This window comes from Marmota monax, unplaced genomic scaffold (genome assembly GCF_021218885.2).
Source record: "Marmota monax isolate L192 unplaced genomic scaffold, Marmota_monax_Labrador192_F-V1.1 WCK01_AAM20220418_F8-fsc00076, whole genome shotgun sequence".
NCBI lineage: Eukaryota > Metazoa > Chordata > Mammalia > Rodentia > Sciuridae > Marmota > Marmota monax.
Window position 1 is genome coordinate 1,165,987 of NW_026692843.1, and position 16,323 is coordinate 1,182,309.

Below are 16,323 nucleotides of genomic sequence, written 5' to 3' on the forward strand. Positions count from 1 at the left end.
TCAGTTTAGCTTAATTCCCCAGACCTGTGGCCATAGCTTGACTGCCTGAGAACAGATTAGGAGATGAAGCTGACAATAGAAAGTTATGGGTTGCTTCCTCTGCAAAGGATTGCACTTGATACAGAAGAACTGGTCTCCACCTCCCATCTCTGGTGATAGATTGGATCAGTTCAATTTGCTTGAAGTTACATTTGGTGGGAATTTTATGATCACATCTGTCAGGACAGGTTTCTGCTCCATCTGCTTGCATGTTCCTGGAGAAACTTTGAACTGCAGGGCAAGTCTCAGCATTCTTGGAAGTGACCAAAACAAACAAACAAACAAATAAATAAATAAAGGCTACTCTCATCCTGGGGTGTTTTTTTTCTGGTATCAACTGGAAAACCGTTCAGTGTGGTATAGGCAGGATGGTCTCAGCTTGTGGCTTGTGGATTCAACCTTCCTTTCAAGTTGGTATTCTAAGGCTGTATCTACCCTTACAGCCCAGTTTAACTATTTTTAGCTTGAATGGGGGTTCATTCAATTCAAAAGAAACATTAGCTTTTTTTTTTTTTTTTTTTTTTTTTTGTGGGGAAGGCAAAAATGGAAGCCTTCTTAACCATACACACACATACACACACAGACATATGTGGTTGCTAGTAAGAGAAACCCACTATATACTACAGTAAGGAAAAATGGGAATTGGAAGTTATCGAAGATTATTTGTATTACTGCAAGTCCTAATGATGGAGGGTAGCAGGAACTGTACTGAGGCAGCTGTCTTGTTATACTTGTCTTAATCTGGAGTTTATGTGCCTTCATCCTAGCTGGGATTTCAGGGACCAAGGCGACTTTATTCCAGCTTCAATTCTGACCTCCTTCCTAAGGCCACTCACTTGGCCTTAGGAATGACTGCTGGGCCCTTCCTCCTTGGGTTGGGGGAAGTAGTTCTCACCGAAATAAGTTTTTAGTGGGTTTGGGAGATAACTGTTTCCCTTATCTAGTATTGTGTAGGAAACTGTCCCCAAATTTAGTAGCTTAAAATTACAATCAACTTTGTTATTTTCCATGATTCTGTGGTCTGAGAATTTGAACAGAGCATGGTGGGATTGGTTTGCCCCTTTCCCGCTTGATGTCTACAGTGGCTGGAACAGCCAGAATGTTTTTTCACATGTTTTGTGGCTCAGCTAGAAGGCTGTGGTGCCTGGGGCTGCACAACCCTAAGGGGTCATGTGTGTGTGGCTCATTGTCTCAGGTATCTCTCTCAGCCAAGTCTGTCCCTCTGGAGTCTCCAGTAGGGACATTTTACCTGGCTGGACATTTTACATGGCAGTACTGGGCCACAAGAAGTTAAAAGCACAAGCTTCAAAACCTTCTGGAGGCCCAGGTTCAGCACTGGCATGATGTTACTTTGTTGTACTCTATTGGTTAAGATAGGTTGCAGCTTAGCCCAGATTTAAGGGAGGGAACTGTGGAAAGGCATGGATACCAGGGGGTGTGGTTCACTGGGGACCACCAAGAAGAGCCCAGGGTTGTCTACTACAGGAAACAACCTGGCCAACACATTCATCCATTTATTTATTTAATGAGCTGCTCCAAGAAAGTGTACATATGCTAAATACAGCAAAGTTAGCTAAGCCACATTGATCATGGAGATCAGCACTAATCTGCAGCCTTGTCCTTAACCTAGAATGCAGATCCCTATTTTGAAGTATATCTATGAAATGTCGGTTCCTTAATGCTGATTCCTCTCATATCTTCTTAGGCTTCCTCACCTCATGGGCAGACTGCTCTGTTTTGTTTTTTTTTTGCCCCCTAAATGGTTTGCCCTTCTTTCAGCGTGTCTGTTGAAATCTATTCTTGACCCTGCTGCCAGGCTAATCTTTCTAAACTGGTGCTTTTATTGTGTCACTCTCCTGCCCTAAAACTTTTCTTTTTTTTTTTTTTTTTTTTTTTTATATTTATTTTTTAGTTATCGGGGGACACAACATCTTTGTACGTGGTGCTGAGGATCGAACCCCGGGCCGCACACATGCCAGGCGAGCGCGCTACAGCTTGAGCCACATCCCCAGCCCGCCCTAAAACTTTTCAATGATTTCTTTTTATCTACCAATGAACTCTAAAATCTTATCCTGATATTTGGTGATTTCTGTAGTTGGCCCCTATCAAGCATTCTAAAGTTACGGTCTCAAAATTGATCTTCTAGCCACTGCAGTCTTCTCTCTGGTCCTGTTCCTGCTCTGCCTCTTTGCTCTCCCTGATCTCTGGCCTAGCATGTCCCTCCTTTCTCACCTGCATCAACATTTGCCTTTTCTAGCAGACTCTGTGGGCCTCTCCTTTCCTGGTCAACCAGGTCTCACCTTTCTGACCTTCTAGGAGATCCCTTGCTTTTAGCACGATTGTATTTAATTTGGGTGTTAGACGGAATGTTGAGTCTAATCTTCCAGCAAAAGTAGGCATCCCTTCTGTGGCAGAGGAGATGGATGGACAATTTAGTGGTTAAACATGGAAGTTCCAGAGTTGGGCTAGCAGGGCTGCATCTTGGCTCTTCTTTACCAGCATTTGCCTCGGTTTTCCTCTTCTGAATTGGCAATGCTCTCTGTTTATCCCCAGAAGATGAAATGAGGTGATGCCTATCAAGCAGCTGGCAAGGAGGTTGGAAAGGGAGTGGGTTGGTCTCCATCCTGCTGTCATCTGCTTCCAGCCTCCAGGAGGCTGCCTCAGTTTTTGTGGAAGCTCAGTGTTTAGTCTGGTGACTCAAAATCTCAGAATGTGCTTCCTTTGCAGAGCTGCAATTTTTATCTCAAAGACATGGCCCTTGTTGTGCCCTCTGATATGATATGAAAATTGGGACAATCTCTTTTCTGTAAGACAGTTTCTCCAGTGTTGACAGCAGGCTGTGGTCTGAGTGTTTCAGTGTTGAAACCTAATCCCAGTGTGATGGTATGAAGATGTGGGCCTTTGGGACCTGACATGTGGGGCCTAGGTAATGAATGGGATTGCTACCCTGAGAAAAGAGGCCTAAGGGAACTTGTTCACTCCTTTCTCGTGGGGGACATGGTGAGAAGATGCCATCTATAAAGAACAGGCTCTCACCTGACGTGAAATCTACCAGCACCTGGGGCTTCCTAGCACCCAGAACTGTGAGAAATAAGTGGTTATTTACAAGTCACCCAGTTTATGGTATCTTTGTTATAGCAGCCTGAATGGACTGAGGCAGACAGGTTTATGTCCCCATGAAATCTCTGGAGGTACAAAGCTCTGTTTCCCCTCTGTCTTTGCTTAGATGGGTACTTTGGAGATCCTTGGTCTTTGGTCTGGCCTGTCACTCACTCTTTGGGGTTCAGGGCTTATACAGATCTATCTCAGCCATTAACAGAGCATACTGCTCCTCCTAGATGACCAGCCTGCATACCCCCATCAAAAAAAGAGGGAAAGTGTCAATTTTAGAATACAGTGTAAAGGAATCCCCTCCCGCCCCATCAACTCCTCTGGGGATTCTAAGTTCTACTTTGGGTATCATGTTAGATAATCAGAAAGTGGCCTGCCCTAATTACATTAGCATATGCTTTTGTAGCATGTCCTCTCTGAATTAGATTGAAAGTCCATTTCTTATTTTTTTTTCATGTGTGATCAAATCTTGTTTGTACTTTTTGAAAACCCATTTGTATCAACTCTCTTCTCTCTGTCACTGCAGTTCCTCTGGGAATCTGTCTGTGACCACAAGGACCTCACATTGTGAAGAGGGACTAAACCTTCAATTCCCCTTAGCTCAGCACCAATTAGGCCTCCCACCTGCAGAGCACAGCCTGGCAGAGACCTGGGAGGGGCCTGGCTCCCCTCTACTCAAATCTGATGATCAAAGTGAAGTTCTCTAGTTTTTTTTTTGTTTGTTTGTTTCAAACACTTCAAAGTTTTTTAAGGGTAGCTTTGGGCAAAGGGAAAGGAAGTGTTTTCATGACCTGCTGGACATGTGGGGATTTGGAATTTCTTTGGAATTCACAGAGAGTTCACATTTTGTGGCGTCTGTCCCCTCTGGCTCTTCATGTTTGTGCTGGTTCCTGTTCTCTTTGCTCTGTGTAGCTGAGGAGGCCTGTCCTGGGTTGATTGCATGGAGGCTAATAACATTGCCATGGATGATGTCCTGTTATGGCATCCTCTAGTCTATGTACTGCTGCCTGTGGGCAAGGTGACCTGCTGGTTTTTGCAGAGACCGAACAACCCTATTTTGAGAAAATTCAAATGATGTGAGGACGCTTTTGCACACAGTAGGGAAAAAGTGGGTAACACTGGGAATCCATAACTGGGACTCATGGCTCAAAAGACTTCGGGAAGAATTTGACATTTCTTCCTAAGGAACAGATGGACTGTGGTCCCTTATGAATTTTAAATGCCTTACCTGAAATAAACATTTGCTGATATATTAGAAGAGAAATCCCAATTATTTGGATTAAGAAAAGCTCTTTGATGCAGTGATAAAAAAGGAGGCCCTTGTGGGCGCCCTCCACCAGCTCCCCTTATAACCCCCCTGTGAGGCCCACCCAGCTCAGCCTCCCCCTCCTTGAAAACCCATTTGTAACCCTTACTTGAGTGTCATGTTTGGTGATGAAGTGCATTCTCGCCTTTTGCCTTGGCGGCTGCATGTAAGAACAGGTCTGGCCACAGAGGTGAGAGGGAGGCGGGGCCTCTCACTGCCCAAGGCCCATGAATCATGTCAGACTGGTAACCTGAGCCTGCCTCACCTCTCACCAGCCTCCATGACACTCCTTCCAACTTAATTTCAGCCTAAGGGATGCTTTTAAGAAGATTTTAGAGTGCAAAAACATCTCCTCAAAAGAATTGTAGTTACATTAAAAACTAATTATCGGAGCTTAGGGGTATAGATCCACTGCCATATTTTACACAGAGAGCAATTTATCTCCTAGACCCTGAAATATCATTACATAATAGGTTAAGGACACTAACCCAGGGGATACTGGGAAAAAGGTAGTAAAATCACCAAATGCCAGAAAATGATGAGCAATATGATTATGACAAAATAGCTCTGCCCTCCTGCTATGGCAGTTTCTAACATGACATATTCTGAAAATATATCCTAAATGAGCCTGTGATTAAAAGTGTGGGCAATGTGGTTTGTCTGGGGCCCTCAGGTTAAATGTGATATTCATCTTTGAGATATCTGCCTTTTTTTGGCACAAAGAACTAGATGTGACAATGGGGAAAAAGACGATGGGATCATTCCAACTGTGTGTAGAGGTCTTGCCATACCCAGGACCTGCCATCCATTCTCGTGGGTTGTCTGTGTCTCTAAAGACACCCATGAAGGAGAATATGATTACTGCTGTTTTACATCTGAGGAAACACTCTGATGTTTTTGCTTATAGTTAACAGGAAACCCATGGCAGAACTGGTTTAAACAGCAATTGATTATTTCAAGTAACTGAAAGAAAGGAGATTAATGGCAGGTTTCCATCAGAGATTCACCAGGTTGTCATGGACCCCGTTTCTTTTCGGGTCTCTGCCTTCTAGAGTGTCCACTTCTTCTTCAGGCCGACTCCCGTCATGGTTCCAAGATGGCTGCCAGCAGCTCCCAGGACATCTCACTTTGCTTCCCTTTTGACATCCTGTGGGATGACTTTGTCCCAGCATTCCCTTCAAGAGTCCTGGGGCTCTTTCTGATTGTCCTAGTTTTGTTCACATGGCCATGGACGAGTCAATAAATGGACAGATGGGCTTCACTTAGATCAACATGCTATACCTGATGCTGGTGTTATCGTCATTGTTTTGGGATCCATGAGGACCCCCAGATGGGAGCCCTGGGAATAGTTGCTGGAGAAACCTCAGGTGTTTACCAGAGACCAGTGATACCACGATCCATGGCTCATGAAAGTAATAAGTGACACAGCCTGAATTTGAACCCTGGCAGCTTTATTTGAGGGGTGTTTCTCAGAGCCAGGGTCCTTCTATAATTTCCTAACTCTTAACTCTATGGTTTTTCCTCTAGGACCGCCACTCTGTACCTGATTGATGCTAACTTTTGGCAAACAATAGTTGCAGAAAACCTGATGGGTGTGTTGTTGCCTTATGGCATGAGGCAGCAGGAAGGGTACTTATTAAGAACTGAGACTTGGTCACCCCATTAACCTTGGATAGGTTACCTCACCTTTCAGGGCCTCTGTTTTGCTCATTGGCAAATAAGGGGTGATGTCTCCCTTACATACCTGACTGAGTGTTTCAAGGGTGGAGCAAAATAGTACTGTTTGAAAGAGGCTGAAAAACACTAATCATTTATATGCACCTAAATTGTCATCTCTCTGCTTAAGATTGTGATATATTTTGTTCCAAATATGAGAAACTGATACCAAAAATGTCTCTATTATGCTTCAGACACATTTTAATTTAACAAACTTTCTTAATGATATAGCCAAAAACTATCACCCAAAGTGAAAATCAGAAAATCTTCAGGAATGTTTCATGAAATTTGCGCCAAGGCAGGACATGCATTCATAAGCTCTTAGTTGCCTCTTGTTGCGATGTGATGATTATGTATGTAAATGTTATTCTACTTTTAATTAAACTACAACCTCATTGAAATGGAAGGTGGAAAGATCCTGACCAATTTCATTTCAAAATACAGCATACCTTTAAATAGAAATAGGCATGGGGAAATAGGGAATCAGAGGGAACCTAGAGATGGAGCCAGGGCCTCTCCTGCCCCTGGTATCTGCCTTCTCAGCTTTCATTATAAATAGAAACAGGCAGACGAAGCCCATACCTTCAACAAAATGAAGGAGTCACCCAGAGATTTGACATCAGTCCTCAAAGAGATGGTTTCAAGGGTAACCTGTGAACTTTAATCCTGTGTGGCACGTGCAAGGGTACCTGCATAGGGTGACCACAAAAGTGAACCACACAGGGAGGTCAGTGGTATCCTTGCTTGCTTGCTCCTTCTCTTCATTCTACAGTTATTTATTGAGAGCCGGTTATGTGCCAGGCACTCTACTTGGTGCCAGGGATATATATGGCAGTGAACAAACAGATAACCCTTGTGTTGTGGTAGGTTAAGGTCAAGTGGAAGAACTTAGCACCATATATCAGGCCTCCCTAAAGTCCCAGCATGGGATGGAGACACCACATATTGCTTGATGACCATACCTGGAGAGACATGGTTCATGGACTGAGTGGGTGAGGCCTCTGGAGCTGGCTTTGACCTGTTCCATGCAGGGCATTGGTTGAGGGAAAGTTGACATATCCTCTGTGCTCAAGCCACACCTCGGTTCATAAAGTCACTTGAAGATACCAAGCCTTCTTCATCTCTGAGCTCCATACATGGTCTTCCCCTGCCTGCAGTGTGACTCACATTCTACCCCTCTGCCTGTTCAACTCCTATTGTCTTCATAAGTCAGGTGCTAAAACTTCTCTTTAGCCTTCAAGTATGGGTTGGGGTGCCCCTGCAGATTCTTCCCAGTTTTCCATTACTGTTCCTAAATAAGTGCTTATGTAGCTGTCCATTGCCCCACTAGTCTTGTAGCCTGACTTGGACAGTCTGTCTTGTTCAACACTGCATCCCAGAGTCTAGCACAGCCTGGTATGGTTGGGGTTCTGGATAAATATTTTCTGATCTTGGTAAGCAGGTTCCTACTCTCTTGGTCATAAGACTAAGGTGCAATCAATCAATCCCCATTTCTTATTTGACCTTTTGGTGGTATTCAAAACTTCCATCTTAAAACCCCTGCCTGTTTTTTCTTCTGGGTCTGCTGATGCAGCCTCCTGCCTGGAGGACCCTGACAATGAACATTTGTTGGTGGCCTCCTGAACATCTAATATCTCCTCTTTCCCAACCAGCTCTAATTTCCTTGGATGATTCTGTGGTTTAGGAGAAGTTGATGGCACCTCAGGTTCTTGAGGCAGAACCCACAACTTGGATTAAGCCTGTCAGCACATTCTATAGTCCTGGTCAGGGGAACTGGCTGGTCTGGGCATAGATCTGAGCCAGTACAATATAAGGAAGCTCAGACCAAGTACTGGCCAGAGATCCTCTTTCTTTGAAGAAAGTTGTAGTTCCCAGAATCAGCCTTAAGGTAAACTCTACACTGAGGAAGCTGAAAAAATAATGGAAGGAAGATGCATCCCTGAAGCATGCATGGCTGCCTTGAAGCCAGAGATTACTTCTGGACTTTCCAATTTCATCTATTGCATGAGTTGGCTATTGTGTTACTTGGAACCAGGAGCATTTGGACCTGCCCACTTCTCTTCCCTATTGGTGCTTTCAGGATATTATTTTCAGCAATTTTCTTTTCACTTCTACACTTGCCCTGGACACCATGGTTTTCTTAAATATATTTGTATGTGTCTTAGCCTGTTTTGTATTAGAAAAACAGAATACCACAAATGGGGCAATTTGTAATTTATTGAAATTTTATTTTTCACAATTCTGGAGGCTGGGATGTCCAAGATCAAGGTCCTGATATCTGGTGAGGGCCTTCTTGCTGTATCCTCACATGGTGGAAGGCAGAAGGGCAAGAGAGAACCAACTTCTCTAATCAAACCCCTTTATAAGGGCATATTATCCCATTAACAATGGGAGAGCCCTCAGGGCTTCACCACCTCTTAAGCCCCATCTCCCAAGACTATTACCTGGGCAACCTCTCAATTTTGTAGGGAAAACACTTAAGCCGGAGTGGTATGTCTGAGCTCTTTCCTCTTCCTCGGGTTCTCTACCTGTAGAGCTGGATGCCTGCTGGACATTTCCATGTGGAAGTCTGGGTGGCATCACAATCCTAACAACAATCCAAGAGGAGAGGAACTCATCTTCACCTTGCAAGCTGGTCTCTTTTTTCTCTCTTGCTTTGTTGATTGGCATTGCCTTCCACTTTGGGGCCCAAGCTGAAACCTGCGTAAGTCCTTATCTCCTGCTTTCACTTCCCCACCCTGTCCATCAAATTGTGCACTATTTCTGGCCCATACCCTACCCTGGTTAGCTCCCAAGAGCATCTGTCTTTCCTGCTATGACTCTAGTCAGGCACCACCATACAAATCTGGATCTACCCTGTAGATCTTCCCTTCATCTTGCCCTTATTCCCGAGAGCCAGAGGGATCCTTCCATGTGAAGGTACAAGGTTCCTCCTCTGCTTAAAATCTTTAGTGACTCTTTGCCAACCAGAGGATCAGCAAAGTCCCAGGATAGGGCACAGACCATACTCGGGGCTCCTTTCCTACTTCTCCCTCCCATACCTTGCCTCCATACTCACCACACTGTCCTCAGCAGGTCCTGCTCCCATTGCCTCTGCACAGGGTCATTGCACACACTGCTCCTTTTGCTTGCAATGTCCTTTCCCACCTCTTCCTTTCCTTCTCTTTGCTTGTTTGCCTCTTGCCTCACCTTCAGGACCTGGCTCAGGGGTCACTCCTTTCGAAGGCATCTCCAGATCTCTGCTTTAAACTCATACCAGCTCAGATTGGCTTGAGAGAGCCACTGCTTGGCATCTCTTCCCAGCTCAGGTTTAGTGATCTCCCACTGATAGCTTGAAATCAGCATGGTGGAGGTAGTCACACCGCGGAAAGCTGTGAACACTACAAGTCAGAGCAATTTTGTATAGTTTGGTTTTTCCTAGAGGGCCTGTTTATCAGCATATTCCCTCTCTAACTGGAGGGATCAGTGGGGGGCCGCCCAGTAACTAGTCACCTTACACCCTTGGCCTTGGCTGCGTGCTGGGCCCACAGCATGGTGTAGGTGGTGGGATGGGGTGGGCAGGTCTCCCTTCTCTTCCTTGTCGTTGACCAGAAACTGCACATCTACCCTCTCCTCCTCTGGCTTCTGAAGGCCTGCCAGGTGTCCAGCACCACCTGCTGTCCCGATGATCTGGAGTCCTTTGGTGCTTCCCTGGGTGGGGTTTCATCTGTCTGGGTCTCCATTCTAGTCACCATGGCCTGGGCCAGTTTTCTAAAGGAGATATGTCTCTACTCATTTAAGTTTAGAGTAGATGCTCTTCTGTTTCTCAGGGATGTGAGAAGAAACAAAGGGAGTTCACAGAGAGAAAATGAATGCGACAGCCTGCCTGGGGTTCATGTTTTCTCAAGAGGCAGCACAATCCAACGGGTAAGACACTTGGTAAAACACAGCCTTGGAAAGTGAGGTGTTTCTTTGGTTGGGCTGCACCCTGACTTGTTGAGTAACCAACAGAGAAGCTGGTATTTTCTTGTTTCCTGGGATCAACTCCCTTCTTTTGGTCACTCTACGGACACTTTAAGGAATAAACTTGCCAGCTAAAAGGGTGCTTCAATACTATTTCATTTTCTAATAATTTGTAGTCTTGGTTGAAAGACTCTCACTACTCTGAACTTGCAGAGAGCTGACTTTTTCTTGAGCATGTACTCTCTGGCAGATGCAGTCAGAGGGGCATGGATTTACTCTGATAAGACAGAGCCTTTCTCTAGGCAGCTAGTCTAGTCCAAGAGGCGGCCCCAGGAAGCATCTGTGGAAGAAGAGAGTGTAAGTGTGCACAGGGAAGCTGAGGAGGTGAATTCACTCACCGCACACCGTTGTCAGGGAGAGCTCCCATGGGCCAGGCCCAGTCCTGATCTGTTAGGATTAGTAACCTGGGGCTGGGGCTGGGGCTCAGTGGTAGAGTGCTTGCTTAGCATGCGTGAGGCACTGGGTTTGATCCCCAGAACCACATAAACAAATTAAATGAACAAAATAAAGGTATTGTGTCCATCTACAACTAAAAAAAATATTAAAAAAAGATTAGTGACCTTATAGAAAAAGATACCAGAGCTCTCTCTCTCTCTCTCTGGTGCATGTCCCAGAGAGGGGCTGTGTGGGCACACAGCAAGAAGGGGCTGTCTGCAATCTAGGGTGAGAGCCCTTCCCCAAGAGTCACCCTGGTGGCACCTTGATCTTCCATGAAAAAAATAAATTTGTGTTGTTTAAGACACCTAGCCTCTGGTATTTTGTTACAGCAGCCTAAATAGACTAATACACTCAGCAGTCTCTTTCTGAAAGCAGAGGTTGGCAAACTTTTCATGCCAAGGGCTAGATAGTAAATATTCTGGATTTTTCAGGCCAGTCATCTCAGCTTCTTGACTTTGCACTGACTCATGAAAGCATCTGTAGATAACTTATAAATAACTGAATGGGCAGGGGCTGTATTTCAATAAAACTTTATTGATGGACACAAATTTGAATTTCATATTATTTTTCACATGTCCTGAAATATTCTTTTGATTTTTTTCAAAAAACTTTAAAAAATATAAAACAAGCCGAGCTGAAAGTTCATACAAAAACGGGTGGGAGGCTGGGTTTGGCCAGCGGCTGTAGTTTGATGACTGCAGTCATAAAGAAAAACCCTTTTTGCTCAATTGTAGCTAGATATGTTAAACCATGTCTGAGTAATAATAAGCCCTTGAAGGGAGAAAAGGGAGCTTTAAGATAGGGGTCTTTAATTGTGGTCAACCACTGACTTTTCTGGGGAGAGTGGGGATTGAACTCAGAGACACTTAAACACTGAGCCATATCCCTAGCCCTTTTTAAAATTTTTTGAGACAGGAGCTCGCCAAGTTGCTTAGGGCCTCATTAAATTGCTGAGGCTGGTTTTCAACTTGTGATACTCTTGCCTCAGCCCATAAGCTGCTGGGATTATAGGCGTATGCCACTGTACTCGGCCAATCTGCTGCCTCTTGAGAAATGTTTGTCATTTCTATTTGTGTATAGAATATCTGTGTACAATTTGCTTGGTGACTGACCTGTTTTCAGATTATTGAAAAGATCAGATGGTGGTTAAGTAGCTCATTTTCCAAATCCTAATTCAGGAATATGTGCAAATGGGAACTTGAATATATTTAGGACTTTGATGAGCTAGTTGAAGTTAATCTGCCCGGCTGCTGGGATGCACATCTGTATTACTTAGATCCTTCCTTCTGCCTGCTTTTGAGGTAGATGCTAATAGTAAGAGTCTGTGGTATGTGTGAGAGCTCATAATAAATTTTTTAATTGCTACATGCACTTTATGCAAGTCGACTTGGTAGGCACAGAGATATCCAACCTGTTTCATTGGGTGGGAAGGATGACTTGGAATAGGGTTTCGTTATCAGCATCTCTTTGCCATTTAGGGAGCTCCTGCCATCTCAGTATCCTGGAAGCCAGCAGATTTGAAGAGGTTGCAGACTGCACTATGTCAGAAACCATCATTATTTGCTGGGGATGTGGCTCAAGTGGTAGCGCGCTCACCTGGCATGCGTGCGGCCTGGGTTCGATCCTCAGCACCACATACAAACAAAGATGTTGTGTCCACCGATAACTAAAAATAAATAAATAAATACATATTAAAATTCTCTCTCTCAAAAAAAATATTCACTTACAATGGGTGCATTTTATTAAAAAAAAAAAAAGATAGACTTAGCCAAGAGGAATGGAGAAAGTTTCGGTGGGGGAAGGGAGGAGAGGAGAGACAAGCTGTCTGGTGGAGCTTCAGCTTTTGTTGGAGGAAAAAATCGAAAATTGAAAGCATTTTGATTTTTCTCAGAAAACTGAATTGACTGGAGCCCAGGTAAAGTGTGAAGTGCAAGCTCAGACTTTGGGATCAGTGAGGATCACCTGTTAGGACAAATGTTCCTATCTCCCACCAGCCAGCCCATCTTTCTTTGATGAACAGAGCTTTCTCTTAAGTCTACAGTTAAGGCCTAATTGGATCATTGGTGTGGTGTCACGGTAATTAACGCACAGCCCGGGAGTAGTTCCATAAATGTCAGTGTGAGCAGTTGCAAGCACTGCCCAGAAAGCGGAGGGGGCTGTGGGACCCTGCCAACAAGACCCATGCTCCATTGTTCTTGCCCTGAGGAAGAAATAGCAAGAATATCTCCAGGATACACTGTGCTATACAGACACTAAAAAAATTTCAACAATGGCTGACTAGTGATTAGGGCTTTATTATTATGCTTAGCTAAGAATAGATTAAAATGACCTGAAGAAAGAGCACTGTGTTCTCATTGATTTTGTGTCTTGTTCATTGGCTGAGACGGGAACCAACTTGAGCTAGTTTAAACCTAACAAAGGACTTCAATGGAAGGATGTGGGAGGTGGGTCTTGCTCCAAAGGCAGGAACAGAAAGGAGACTTCTGGAGAGGGCTGGCCTGGGGCAGGAAAGCTCCAGGACTCTCCACCTCTGCTGTCTGCGAGCCCCTGCCACTGGAAGTTCGCTCACTGGAATTCTGGAATTCTGGTAAACAGCTGAGACTCGGTTCTCTGGAGTGTTTGCCCACCCATGGTGTCAGCGCTTCCACGTGGAGGCTGGCGAACACGGGATCAAAGCTGCCAGCACAAGGGCAGAGCTGGGAAGAAACGTCAGGGGCACCGGAGGGTTTTCCTGGTGTGGATTATGGATGCAGATACTCTCAAGAGCACTCATAATAATAAAATGTAATAACATGATTAGGAGGTGATGAGTTCGAGTATATATATATATATATATATATATATATATATATATATATATATATATATTTTAATTGCCAATGGACCTTTACTTTATTTATTTATATGTGATGCTGAGAATTGAACCCTGGCCTCCCACATGCTAGGCAAGCTCTCTACCACTGAGCCACAACCCCAGCCCTACCCTTATTTTCAATATAATTTAGATTTATATGTTATTTGTGTGTGTGTGTGTGTGTGTGTGTGTGTGTGTGTATGTGTTGCTAGGGATTGAATCTAGGGCTTCACATATGACTGGAAAGTACTAGACCACAGAGCTACACCCCAAACAAGTTAATTTTTAATAATAGCTGGGGTAACAATTTGACTTGCAAAATTTCTGATAATTTAATGATCATCTCTTGGGAGCTGGTATATATGAGATGATTCTAGTATACCACTGTCCCCCCCCCCCGCCTCCCCCATAACACAGGGCTAGCTCTCTCTCCCAAAGGGATCCCTTAATGGCCTCATTTTATTTCCAGAATTGTCCCCATTTTGCAGATGAAGAAACAGGCCCAGAAAGGTTTAGTGATTCAGTTAAGGTCACACAGCTAGTAAGTTGCAAAGCAGAAATTCACATCCAAGCTGATCTTTACGCCCAACTAAGCTCTCCCTTTCCCAGACATGATGTGCAGAATTAGATGCTTAATCAATGTGATAAATTTTCTGACACTCCGGAGGAATGGCAATAACTGGGATAAAGGAAAAAGAATAAAAGAAGAGAATCTGAATAAGGGAAGGGAGAGCAAAAGCAGGTATTATTTTTATCCCCCAAAACCCAACCTCACCACAACTAACCCCTCTTTCTTCTAATCTCTGGGGATGAGAGGTAGATACTGACCTCATTGTAATTTGGGGTTTTGTTGCAGATCATGTTGAGCTGAATAGGGGTGTGGATGCTCATTTTTTACCTTCTTCATTGTTGGCTTCCCTGGTCACTTTTGTGTGCTTCTGCCCCCAGGTATTGAGCATAGTTGATTCTTCCTGCAATTAGAATTCATGGTCAGCTGAGCGGAACTAATGCAACAAACCGTTTTTACTTTGAAGGTTATATTACAGGTTTCCAAGCTCCTGTGGAAAAGGCTCTTTATGAATAAGATATTCTTGACTATCTCTAGGAATTTAATTTTCCTTTTTCTGAATTTTCAAACCTGCCTTTGAATTCTTTAATATGATTCCCCAGGAAGTACCCAGAGCCAGTGAGACAACAGGACAGAGTCAAATTGTGAGTATTTAAAAATGTTTCCTTCTCTGAGGGCACAGAACAAGAGTACACTCCACTGCTTGTCTTACAGTGGCTGTCTCTTCATTCGACCAGTTCCTTTGATGTATAAATATCATTACTTAATTGCTTCAAAAAAAAAATTCCCACTCATGTAAAATAGATACAAGAAGGGGGCTGAGAATTCTGATTTCTAATAATTTCCAGAACCAGACACAGTGGATGTCAGTAATTTCTCAGGAGAAATAAGAAATATCCATTTAAAAAAAATCTTCTTTAAAAATTTTTTTAGAATTGCCAAGTGTGACCTCATACTGGATGCATGATACCAATTAATACTTTAAATGGCCTCAAATGGTCAGAAAATTTATTTAGCTGCTTTGGAGAGATTCTAATGACTCCAAAATGATGACACAAATCAGCCAGTTCAGAGTCCTATAAATGTGTTTTGGCATCATGAGCGATCCCATCTCCCAGCTGTTCAGCATGGAAGATGCCCTGACAATGCTACTTTGTCCTATTTTTTTTTTTTTACACTTCTTCTTAGAGTTAAAAATAGCATTCAAGAGCTGGGGATGTGGCTCAAGAGGTAGCACGCTCGCCTGGCATGCGGGGGCGCTGGGTTCGATCCTCATCACCACATAAAAATAAAATAAAGATGTTGTGTCCATCGAAAACTGAAAAATAAATATTTTAAAAAAATAGCATTCGAATTGCAACTAATGGTCTTTAGAGATTTATATTATTTGAAAAAAAGAGAGCAAGATCTAGGAAACAAGTAATATTTGACTTTTTAAAAAGATGCTTTAATTTTTAGTTTCTGAGTGTTAACAAGTCAGTTTCCATTTTCCTTTTCTAGCCCCAAGTTTTTTTTTTTTCTTCTTATTTTAGAATCTATACTTGATCTTTCTGAACCGTGAGTCTTATGCTTACAGGATTATTTGCTATTTTGCTTAGGCCACAGGAAGCTCTGTACCAAACTTGTAGATGGCTTCTGGTGATTTATAGGACCCCATGGTGCTGAACCAGTTATATAAACCGTATCTCTGAATTCTACTCCATGCCACCCCTACTTACCCTGTTCTTTCTTATTTATTAAAAATGTTGTTTATGGATATCTATAATCCACCTGCCCTTTTCCACCTTAAAAAAAAAAAAGGTGAATTATATAGTGTGAGAAAATGGTGAAGGATTCACCAGTTCCCAAGGCCAAATTTTTCTGCTGGGATTGGGGTCTCCTCCTCGGGTAACTCTGCTTCATTTACATCCCACCTGGGACCCCACCCAGAGCTGGGCCCCCAGTGCCCAGTGGGGAGGGCAGTAAGGAGATAAAGCTGGGACGCTGAGATGGCTGATGAGCTGCTAACAAGGAGGCCCAGGAAGCTCACTTTCCAAAGGGCTCTGCAGCCTAGTTGGAGGAAGCAATTCTGCTCTTTGTGAGTGAGGTCTTCCTGGTCTCTAGCTCTGGAATGCAGCCAGGGCACATGAGCAGGGCCTCTTTGGCCAATGATTGGAGTTCTGTGCCCAGCTTATGAACCTGAATCTGCAAACCCTCTTGTGGTGAAATATGCACATACAGATTTTAAAATATGGCTTCCTTTTCCCTTCCTCCTCCCCACCCCTTTCTTCTGTACCAGGTTTCTCTTGA

The 16,323-nt window shown here is 43.7% G+C and overlaps 1 protein-coding gene across 1 annotated transcript in view; it reads left to right on the top strand.

Moving 5' to 3' along the window:
• Bub3 (BUB3 mitotic checkpoint protein) overlaps positions 1-12,297 on the top strand; it is a 65,866-nt gene extending 53,569 nt beyond the window's left edge. The window contains exons 8-9 of the mRNA XM_058580725.1: positions 9,982-10,078; positions 12,091-12,297. Coding sequence (XP_058436708.1) covers positions 9,982-10,078; positions 12,091-12,282 — 289 coding nt within the window. The 3' untranslated portion in view covers positions 12,283-12,297. The remainder of the gene's footprint in view (positions 1-9,981; positions 10,079-12,090) is intronic.
• Positions 12,298-16,323: the final 4,026 nt, after the last annotated feature.